This window comes from Propithecus coquereli, unplaced genomic scaffold (assembly GCF_000956105.1).
Source record: "Propithecus coquereli isolate 6110/MARCELLA unplaced genomic scaffold, Pcoq_1.0 Scaffold5, whole genome shotgun sequence".
NCBI lineage: Eukaryota > Metazoa > Chordata > Mammalia > Primates > Indriidae > Propithecus > Propithecus coquereli.
The window spans coordinates 14,138,348-14,149,672 of NW_012150840.1; the positions used below are offsets into that span (position 1 = coordinate 14,138,348).

An 11,325-nucleotide genomic window follows, 5' to 3' on the forward strand; every position below is an offset into this window, starting at 1 on the left:
TCGAACTCCTGAGCTCAAACAATCCGCCCGCCTCGGCCTCCCAGAGAGCTAGGATTACAGGCGTGAGCCACCGCGCCCGGCCTTTCATGTTATATTTTTGATGATCTCCTTAAAGACAGAACAGGTCAGGCTCATTTTGTATTATCAGCACCTACATGTGTGGCAAAGAGGAGATGCTCAATTTATGATAAATGAAAATCATTATTTTAAATCTACTGTTTCCCTGAATGAACATTTATTCTGACAATGCACTGCCCTTTAATCATTATTATTAGCAACTATAACACAATCATCTTTTCTAAATGTCAAATCAGTGTCTGATAATGTAGTTGCTTTCAACAGCTACTAATTTTCTAGCACATTTGCCATTTGTGTGCTACCGAACTAAGATATATCCTCTCAATTCTCCAAACTCAAACCATTTTTAACATCAGGTTTTCCTTTGGGTAATGCACGTTTTTGTGACACTGAGCAATAAATAACTTCATGTCTGCTCCCAAAGTTCAACATTCTGCCTTGTTCTATTTCATTTCAGCGTGGCCTCAGACAGACTGGATGTAGCATGTTGTGTGTGTTCAAATGTGAAATACAGGCACCACAGACTCTCCATTCATTCTTTACTACCAAAGATCTTTGTCATCATGGGCTATTGCCTAATATCTAGAATATAGGCATACTTCCATACTATATCCAGGCACTCTAAAATGAAATTCGAGAAAGAAGGAGGCGGCTGGTGAAATCTGGCCCAGTCTTTGTCACTTGCGTGCTGGGCACCGAGCTAGGGTCCCCTTTCCACTGTTCCATTTCCAGGAGGGCCCAGGAGTCTCTGCTGTAGCCTCTGACATCCTGTGACCTGAAGGTACTGAGAGATCCATAGGGAGGACATTGGGACACCCCAAAAGCTAGGAAAAGGTGAGTGTACGGGTTGAGTGTCCTGTGTGTGAGTTGGGGCTAGTCAGAGCGGTCAGAAGCGGCCGTGGCGGACTGGGCCTTCTTGCATCAGGTCAAGAGTCTTGAGACCTGAAGTTCTCCACTGGCACACCTTAGCCCTCAGTAGCCCTCAGTTCCCTCTGGCCACAGGGTGGGGCTGGGCGGGCAGCTGGGACCCTGGGCGTCCTGTCCGGTCCCTGCACGTTTAGTCTGCCCGCAGCCAGGAGCCCTCTCTGTGCAGCTCTGCGCCCACAGCCCTGCGTCTCCCCCAGGTTGTGTGGGGAGAAGGCAGGGTCCTCGGGGAGAATCTCCACTCGGTGTGCGGGGTCTGTTCGTGGGAGAAGCTGTGAGTCCGTGAGGTCCCCATACCTCCTTTCTCCTATTAAAAATTAACCTGAGGAAGTGTAAATACTTAAAAGAGTTTATTTGAGCAAATAGTAATTTGTGAATCTAGCAGCCCCTCAACATGGTTTGTGTGGTCTTGGGGCCACTGGAAGGGCTCGAAGGAAAGGCTTTTATAAGGTGCATGTGGAAGCAAACTACATGGAATAACTGAATAGGTACCATTATATAGTGGCTATTTTCTGGTTTTGTAATCAGAATGTTATTGGCAGTTTGTAGTTGTTTGCCTAAGTTTTGTCTTCCTCTAAGTTATAATTTACAGGAAATGCATCTGAGTTAGAATTAGGTTTCTGTAGGGAGGAACAGAAGACACTACAGCCACTTCAGTCTAATTGCCCCCTCTTTAACTATTTTAACACTTTCTAGGGGCACTGGTTTTCCTTGCATTTTGCAAATGTATGGCAAGCAGTGTCTCAGATTCAAGACGCAAATTCAGTTTGCCCAGCCTAACTGTTCTAGGCAGGGCCTGTTGGAAATCCTAAATTTCCAGTTCCTTCTCCACATTCCCAAATGCTTACTACCGCTCTCCATTATCAACTATTTGTCCTTTATTTTTCAAAGAGACACAGTATTTTAATTTTTGATCATTTTTTTTCACAGCGCTGTGGGTAATAACTCTTTTTAAAATATGTGTTTTCTGTTTCTGAACATTTCACATGAAAGGAAAGCAGAGAATAATCACCTGATACTCCCCTGTAAAAAAATCTTTGTGCTTCTCCTCCTTTTATCTTCCCTAGGCACACACGCCTTACCAGGTTATCTTTAGACTGAGGTTACCCTCTCGAAACTTTACAGGGTGATGTGTCCTCAGCCATCCTCCTGTCCTTTCCTGGTCCTGGTTTCACAACTGTTCAGGGATGACCCAAGATGCCCACAGCAGCCATGTCTCCTGGAGTGTCCAGTGAATGTCAGCCCTGTGCCACCTCTTCTCAGAGGACAGCCTGAGGAGTGGGGCTGGAGCCTCTTGCGGTAACAGCTTGCATGCCCTGGTGCTGAGAGGAGTCTCCTGTTGTAGCTTCACCTAAAAAGCTAACTCCGGCCGGGCGCGGTGGCTCACGCCTGTAATCCTAGCTCTCTGGGAGGCCGAGGTGGGCGGATTGTTTGAGCTCAGGAGTTCGAAACCAGCCTGAGCAAGAGCGAGACCCCATCTCTACTAAAAATAGAAAGAAATTAATTGGACAACTAAAAATATATAGAAAAATTAGCCGGGCATGGTGGCGCATGCCTGTAGTCCCAGCTACTCGGGAGGCTGAGGCAGAAGGATCGCTTGAGCCCAGGAGTTTGAGGTTGCTGTGAGCTAGGCTGACGCCACGGCACTCACTCTAGCCCGGGCAAAAGAGTGAGACTCTGTCTCAAAAAAAAAAAAAAAAAAAAATTAAAAAGCTAACTCCTAGGGACATTGTTTTTCTTTCCCCAACCTGCGCTTCCATTCCATTTAGACACACTGGTGCTCAGCCAATAGGATACTCATATTGGGAGGAAGGGGCAGAAATGACTCCTGTTCTCTGGATTCTTTCAGACTTTTGAAGGGAGAAAAAACTATCCCAAAGGATGAGGAAAACCCACCCAAGTGAGGCAGTGCAAGAATCTGCAAAGCAATTTGCACTTCAGGCACAGAGCGTGTCTCCTGGGATGGTCGTCATTGAATTTTTCAATGAGCAGGGTGGGGGTGGGAGGATTTCCCAAGTGACAAGATAGTCTGATTTGACACTGGGGCCACACATGTCTGTGCTGCAGTCAGCACCACCCCTCCCTGGACTTGCTACCTTGAAAAGATTTATTCATTAATATAAAATGTATTTTATCAGCAAAGCCTGAAAGACAATAAAATATTTCCAATGAGGCAAGAAAGAGGTGGCTTTTAGGGAAAAAAATTTAGGATTATATTCTGTTTGTTGATAATTCTTACTTATCTTTTTTCTTCCCCAGAGTGAGTGTTGTAAGTGGTCTATTCTATTTTGGGGGTGATTTCAAACAGAATCCCAGAGCTTAGCTTTGGGAAGGATATCAGGGAGAAGAAATAGGGAAAATATCTCTACCATTATGGCTGCAAAAAAAAACCTCCACAAGTGTGGTAGGTAAATTGTTGAATTATAAGTATTCACCAAAACATCAGTTTCTTTCTTTTGCAGAGTGAATTTTATCAGTGGAAAACTGTGTTCTGTGTCCTATGACCTAGATGTCAGAGTTTATAGCTAAATTTTATGTGACAGTTATTAGAATTGTTTATGTATGACTCATTGTTTGCTAAATGAGTTATTATAATAGAAATAATAATTAAGTGACAAGTTTATTGTCTGAAAGGAATAGATATTTTTACTTTTCCTACTGAGATGTGAAATGTAAGTGCCTTATAATTTTCTTCCCTTCTGTAAACATAAACACTGAGTTGGAGTGATTTTGTTGGATTCTTCAAACACTGGCTTGTTTCTCATTTAAAACTAAGTGAATAACCTTGACTGGGAAGCACAGACCTGGGCTCAGAGACCCCAAGTGAAGGTCAATTCTGATCTCACAAAAGGAGGTCATCGAAGGCCCAGATAGTTCTTCCCAGTTAGTTCTCCCCTCCAGGTCCCAGTCTGTTTACACCAACCATGGAAGGAGCCCAATCCCACCGGGATTGGGATGGGAGTGGGGTGGGGGGCTGATGCCTTTTCTGAGGGTGTAATCGTTATTGTCCTAGGGCTGTTTTTAGACATTATAAAATAAAATAAATTCTAATTTAAAAAAATAAATAAAGATAAAATGAAATTCACTGGTCTCCATCCCCTCAACTGCCATGTTTATACATCATATCCTATAAAACTTCATGTCTATTTTCTTCATTTACATAAACCAATGCAGCTGATGGCTTCAACACAAGACCTAAACAGTAAATACACAGGGAACAATCTCTTAAAAGCTAGTGTCATCCCTGCATGACCACAATCTATTTTCTAGCCTCCTTCCACCCAGCCCTCATGAGCCAGGAGTATACAATTACTATTCTTCATGAAATTAGCTGAGGAGAGAAAACTGATCTCATATATGACTTCAATCTCATTAATGAACAGCATGAGATATTTAACAGCAGTGGTGTTGTTAAATTATCAAGTTACTGAGAATCAAAACATTAAATCATAAGAAACTCACCTGCTTAGGTTGATCTACAAAAGCAGAAAGTCCTGGCTTCACAGATTCAAAAATCTCCCCTTCTAGAATTGGAAGCTGTCCTATTTTGTCCATGGAACAAAACAGAAGAGAGCAAGCTGATTACCAAGAGTTAGGGTGCTTCAGACACTGGGCTCTGTAAACTTTCCTATTACTTACTAGGTTAACATGCTCTTCCCCCAAGCTATTCCAAATGATCCCACTTGTGAGGAATGTCTTGCAGGAGTACTGGGAAGGAGAACTAGAAAAACCCCCAAGGGTCCCGCTGCCATTTCTCTGGTGGACACCTAGCTCCTAGTCCTTTTCCCAGGCTCTACAGGCAACCTGAGGAAAGAACACTGACAATTCAGAAAAAGTGAGTCCCCTCAGCCCCTTGTCCAAGGATGTCAGTGAAACTCTCATGTGATTCTTCTCCCACCACTCCCAATATTCTGGACCCCTGGAGTATTAACCGCCTTTAGAGAAGAGGAAGAACAAATTACAGCCATTCTTCTTGAACACATGGGTTTCAGACTACATGCAGCCCTTATCTCTCAAAATTCCACAACGAATTAAATCATATGTTCAATTACAGTCCAAAGTGTTCTCTGAAGAAGGACATTCACTAGCTATAAGATTCTGTAATTCACATCATGAACTCTCAGCACGTTTGTTTCTGGCAGGGGATACTAAAGTGTGAATTTATAGACTCTGGAAAGGGTCCCAGTTGCACTTACCTGGTGTTTTCTGCACAAAGGTGTAAACATGAATTCGAGTTCCAGTGCTCCCTGCATCAAACATAATTCCATACAAGGTGCTGGCACTAACATTGATGGGGCACATGGAAGACAGGAAGACACCCTCAAACCAAGTCTGCTGGTCCCTGTGGAAGACAGTGCTGCAAACACAGGATGCCACTAGCATGAAAAAGATTGCAGTCCAGGAAGTGGCCATTCTTTTCCCAAGATGTGGTCAGGTTTAGGCTTTTGTTGCAGCAGCAGTCTTGCTCACACACCTGCAGTGGCTTATAGGATAAAAATACACACAGTTAGACCAATTGGCTTTCTTGGTTACACCTTTAAAAGAATAAACACGCTGTACCCAAGGTGTTCCTTCTCCATTTCTAATAACAAGTACAATGAGCTAATGTAGGCTCTTAGCACCTTTTCTGACGGGTATCTGGTTCCAAAAGGAAATGGAGATTTAAAATATATTTTCCAGCTAGGTGCAATGGCTCACGCCTATAATCCCAGCACTCTGGGAAGCTGAGACAGGAGGATCGCTTGAGGCCAAGAGTTCAAGACCAGCCTGGGCAACATAGCTAGACCTCGTCTCTACAAAAAAATATTAAAAATTAGCTGAGAGTGGTGGTATTCACCTGTAGTCCCAGCTACTAGGGAGGCTGAACGAGGAGGATCACTTGAGCCCAGGAGTTCAAGACTGCAGTGGGCCATGATCTTGCCATTGCACTCCAGCCTGGGCAACAGAGCAAGACTCTATCTCCATTAAAAAAAAAGAAATATATATATATATATATATACACATTTTCCCCCCATGCTTTGTTTTTTATTGATACATAATAATTGTACATATTTATGGGGTACATGTGATATTTTGATATATGCAAAGTGTAATTATCAAATTAGGTTATTTAAGATATCCATCACCTCAAACATTTATCATTTCTTCATGTGGGGAACATTTCATATCTTCTATTCTAGCTATTTGGAAATATACAATAAATTATTGTTAACTATAGTCACCTCACTGTGCTTTCAAACACTAGAACATATTCTATCTCTCTAACTGTATGTTTGTATCTACTAACCAACCTCTCTTCATCCCTGCCCCTCATCCTTCCCAGCCTCTGGGGACTATCATTTTGCTCTCTACTTCCATGAGATCAATCTCTTTAGCTCCCATATATGAGTGAGAACATGCGGTATTTGTCTTTCTGTGCCTGGCTTATTTCACTTAACATAATGACCATGCTTTGTAGGGTGGTTCTCACATACTCAAAGGCTCTCTGCCACCTGCTGCTACTGTTGAGTCTAATTTTCTTCTTTCCATTTTGACAATTTTGCCTTTAGATCATAAACTAACACCCCTTCCTCCCTTTTTCCTTCCCTTCCTTCTTTGTGATTGATAGATAAGAAGCTTCAACTTCTGAATTAAAGTTATAAAGTTACAAAGAAGTTATAAAGTCCTTACCATCCGGGTGTTCAGTCTTCAAAAATTAGGCCACTGGTGATCAACAATATTGCCAGTGGCTTGCACATATAACTACATTTTTTTAACATAACTACATTTTAAGGAAATAAATCAACTTAATTTAAAAACACTTAAATAGACCATTATGGTTTTAAAACAGCCTTCACAGTTTTCAGGCCATGTTATCTATAAGGACTTAAGGCAGATGGGCAAATTAAGACAGAGAGGTCTATGGCTTGCTGAAAGTCATAAACTTAGTGATGAAATCCAGATCAGAAATCAATCTTGGCCGGGTGTGGTAGCTCATGCCTGTAATTCTAGTACTTTGGTCTCAAACACATGACCTCAAGTGATCCTCCTGACTCAGCCTCCCAGAGTGCTAGGATTATAGGTATGAGCCACCACACCTGGCCAATCCTAGCACTTTGGGAAGCTGAGGCAGGAGGATCGCTTGAGGCCATGAGTTCAAGACCAGCCTGGGCAATGTGGCAAGACCCCCGTCTCTAAAAAAAAAAAACTAACAAATAAAAAAAACTTAGCTGTGTGTGGTGGTACATGCCTGCAGTCCTGGCTACTCAGGAAGCTGAGGCAGAAGGATTGCTTGAGCCCAGGAGTTTGAGGTTGCTGTGAGCTAGGCTGACGCCACCGCACTCACTGTAGCCCAGGCAACAAAGCAAGACTCTGTCTCAGGGAAAAAAAAAAAAAAAAAAAGCATAGTTTTTAAATTTTTGCATCATTTTGTCATTATAGTGAGTTTGAATTTTCTCGATGCCTGTAATAAAAAACACTTGGTAGTGTTCAATGGAATAATGGAATCCCTTCTACATGGTTGCTGTAGTAGTAACTTTTTTCCTCTCTTTTCCTGGAGGAACATTAAATGAGAAGGCAACAAACAAAAAAGTTAAGTGCTTTTTGTTTTGGTGATTGGTAGCTGGCCTGCTATAAAGCTCAGACTGTGTCTTATGATCTCCTCTGTGGATTTCCTTAAGGTCAGGGTTCCTCAACCTTGGCATTATTGACATTTGGGGTTGGATAATTCTGTGTTGTGGGGCGTCCTGCATGTGCTAGAATGTTCAGCAGTGCCCCTGGCCTCTACTAACTAGATGTCCGAAGCATATCCCAACCCCTTAGCCCCCCACACCAATTGTGACAACCAAAAATGTCTCCGGACATTGCCAACTGTCTGCTGGCTATTTTCTCTGCTCTGTATATTATTTACATGTAAAATCTATTTTTGTACATTTTATTTTTATATATACTTTAAAATTTTTATTTTTATATATTTTCGTATATATTTATATACATTAAAATATATAAATTTTCTCTGCTCTACATTATAGCTTCTCTTGGCATTAGTGAATAATGCCATATCTACCCTCTAACAGTTAAGGCTTCCTTAATTGCCCCGTATGTACTTTGCTCAAAACAGTTTTGGGTCTTCTGATCCAGCTTTCGTCTCTGGATCTCTTGTGCAAGTCATAGTTACTGGCTAAGCAACAAGATCTGATTCCAAAGCTCCCCTTTCCCAGACTCTTCATCTCAAACACTTTGTATATTTGGAGTACAGATTAAGGATTCTCAATCATCTCAAATTTGTAGAGTATGTAGTTGGGTTTATCAAAATGCCTCCCTCCCCACAGGTGACATATTACATAAAATAAAGCAAATTAAAGTTAATTACATTTGGAATTTAAAAATATTTAAAATAACTAGAGCCGGTCTGAAGTACTACAGAGGCAGAGTTAGAATCATCTGTTTGGCTGGGCACAGTGGCTCACACCTGTAATCCTCACACTCTGGGAGATGGAGGTGGGAGGACTGCTTGAGCTCAGGACATCCAGATCAGCAAGAGCAAGACCCTGTCTCTACTAAATATAGAAAAATTAGCTGGGTGTGGTGGCTTATGCCTGTGGTCCCAGCTACTGGGAGGCTATGGCAGGAGGATCGCTGAGCCCAGGAGTTTGAGGCTGCAGTGAGCTAAGCTGATGCCACGGCACTCTAGCCAGGGCAACTGAATCCCCATCACTACCCCTCTTCATAAAAAAAAAAAAATTAAAAAGAAAAAGGAATCACCCATTTGAACACTATTCAAGGCTGAAATTCTATCTTATATTAACTGTTAAGAGGGGGAAGGGCATGCCTTTAACCCACACTTGGGTAAGGCAAAGACATAAAGTGTAACCATAATGTTTGTACCCTCACAATATCCTGAAATGAAGAAGAAGAAAAAAAAAAGAATAACAGCTATCGGCTAGGAAAGAAACAAACAAAACTGTTCAGCTTTTAGACTCCCAAACAAAACTTCATCCCAGAAAATCAACCACTGAAAAAGACTCATACTCACACCTTAAATCATTCCCTTTGGCTGAATCTTCCTTTACAGCAAAAGGGCTGGTCCTGTAGATCAATCTAAATAACTGAAGACAGAAGCAACTTTCCAGATTCTCTGAGTATTGATGGATCTTTGCTTTGTCCAACTCTTAGTCCCTCTTTTCCCTCAGGCAATAAATTAGAGGAGCTCTAGACACCAGGTTTCCTCTATCTCTGTGACTGCAGGGGTCATTCATATTTTGTATACTATTGCGGTTTCTAAAAAACCTCTCCGGCTTCTATTTCCATTAAGAAAACACTTGTTTTTCTTTCAAAAGAGATTTCAAGGGAAAAAAATGCATCCTAGGTATCTGTTTTCATGGAGTAAAAACTGCAGAGTCATACCAGGTGTTCAGTGTAAAACCAAACAGTAAATTTTAGAGAAAGCAAAGAGTGAATGCTTAAAATGCCCCTTCTGCTCTCAGCAACTACCTTCTAACACCGCTTCCAACCTCATTTTTAAATTATTTTTAAAATGGTATTAGAAAGGCTTACAATGTAGAGTTTATAGAATGGCATCCTATTTTATATGATGCCAGTCTGCACAGCTTGCTCATTCACTTTGTTAAAATCTTTGCTCAAATGTCACCTTCTCAGTGAGAACTTCCTTGTTCACCCTATTTAAAATTACAACCCTCTTGGCCACCTGCACATTTGTCTACCTTCCTTCCCTGTTTTCCTCCATAGCTCTTTTTACCTTCTAATATACTATATCACTTACTATGTTTGTTTATTTTCATATCCCTTGTTCCCCGACCCCGACTCCATCCCCATGTGAGTTATAGGTAGGCAGACATTTTTTTCTGGTTCGTTTTTGATGTGTTCTTGGTGCTGGAACAGTGCTAGCACATAATAGATGTTGAATAAATATCCAAAGGGCTAAACGGTGATCCGATAACTCAGGCGCCAGATCTTACCCATTTAACAAGAATAGCTGACTTCTTTCCAAAAAGGAGATTAATTACCCACCCACTGAAAAAAATCACAATTACAAGTTTCCAAGGAAGGGCTGTTTCTCCAAATTTGTTAATTATATAAAGGTTTTTGCCCAAATGTGCCAAATGTATCATTTTATATGCTACTCAAAATAATTCAAATAGTCAAATTTACTTTTCATAGACTGGGGAGGATATATCAGTATATTTAAATCCACTCTTCTCAGGACTGGCCGTCTCAACCCTTGCTTACTGTCTCTTATTCACCCCCAATAAAGCCCCCTCTTTATCTCCTCCTAAGGTCTTTCCGGTATCTCTTTATACCTGGAGTAAACATTAATCCTCCCCACTTAGCCTTCCCAGAGCGTCACACTCTGGCTTCCCTTCTTCCACATCACCCAGAGCCTGAAAGACCACAATTCCAGGGGCCCTGAGCCCCATCTGAATGCTCACCTGCTCGTGTCTGCCTGTTCCCCGTGAATCCCTGCTTCTATGTGAGTTGCCTTTTGCTCTTTGATCCTATTTCAGCTCTCCTGAACCAAGCTAGCTTCATGAATCACATTCACCTTTGTGCCAGTTTGCAATTAACTGTGTGGCATTTTGCTCACTCCCTTCTTTATCCTTTGCTCCTCCCTCAGTCGCCTTTTCTCTGGGTACATGATTGTCTGGTTCATCTACTTTTATGATAGTTAAGTGCCACCTAGTAGAATTATTGCTTATAGGGCTGAAGTTGCTCAGGAACTGAATTCTGTGCTTTTACGTTAGCAAAACAGAAAAGTTAATAACGTTTCTCAATAGCTTCCTTACCTGAGATGGAATTTATAAAGCTTGACGTTGAATTGTCTAATTAATAAGCATTTACTGAGTAATAGTTATCAGACACCGGGCTAGGCTCTAGACAGAGAGGAATCAGATATAGTCTTAGCTACTGGGGAGACTTCAGCTTATTAGAAAAAACAGACAAGTAAACCAACAGCTACAACGTACTGTGATGAGTTCTCTGACAGAAATGCCCACAAGGTGCTACAGGAATGAATGTAAGGGACAAGTAACCTGGCTTGAAAGCAGAAAGGTGGAGGTGGGAGGCTTCTTGAGGGATGAGGCCTAAGGTGGAGCCTGAATGAGAGGGAGAAATTACCCTGGGGAAGTGACCAACCAGAATTCTGAGAACTTCAAGTATTAAGAGAACAGTATCACTGGAATATAGAGGTGTACCAGAATAAAGAAGGCAAGGCTGGATTAACATACGCAAATCTATAAATGCAATTCGCCACATAAATAAAAGCAAGAACAAAGATCACATGATTCTTTCGATAGATGCAGAAAAAGCATTTGACAAAGTCCAACA

The 11,325-nt window shown here is 41.6% G+C and overlaps 1 protein-coding gene across 5 annotated transcripts in view; it reads right to left on the bottom strand.

Annotated features, from left to right (window-relative positions):
* The window catches only part of ENTPD5 (ectonucleoside triphosphate diphosphohydrolase 5), a 58,788-nt gene that overhangs the window by 18,738 nt on the left and 28,725 nt on the right, over nt 1-11,325 (bottom strand). For 2 of the 5 annotated variants that reach the window (XM_012656215.1, XM_012656217.1), the window contains exons 4-5: nt 5,199-5,485; nt 4,465-4,544 (exon numbers count right to left, since the gene is read on the bottom strand). In XM_012656215.1, coding sequence (XP_012511669.1) covers nt 4,465-4,544; nt 5,199-5,415 — 297 coding nt within the window. In that variant the 5' untranslated portion in view covers nt 5,416-5,485. Of the gene's footprint in view, nt 1-4,464; nt 4,545-5,198; nt 5,486-7,207; nt 7,234-9,016; nt 9,090-10,430; nt 10,562-11,325 lie in introns of those variants that run through there. The other 3 variants (XM_012656216.1, XM_012656214.1, XM_012656218.1) reach the window with 3 other exon arrangements.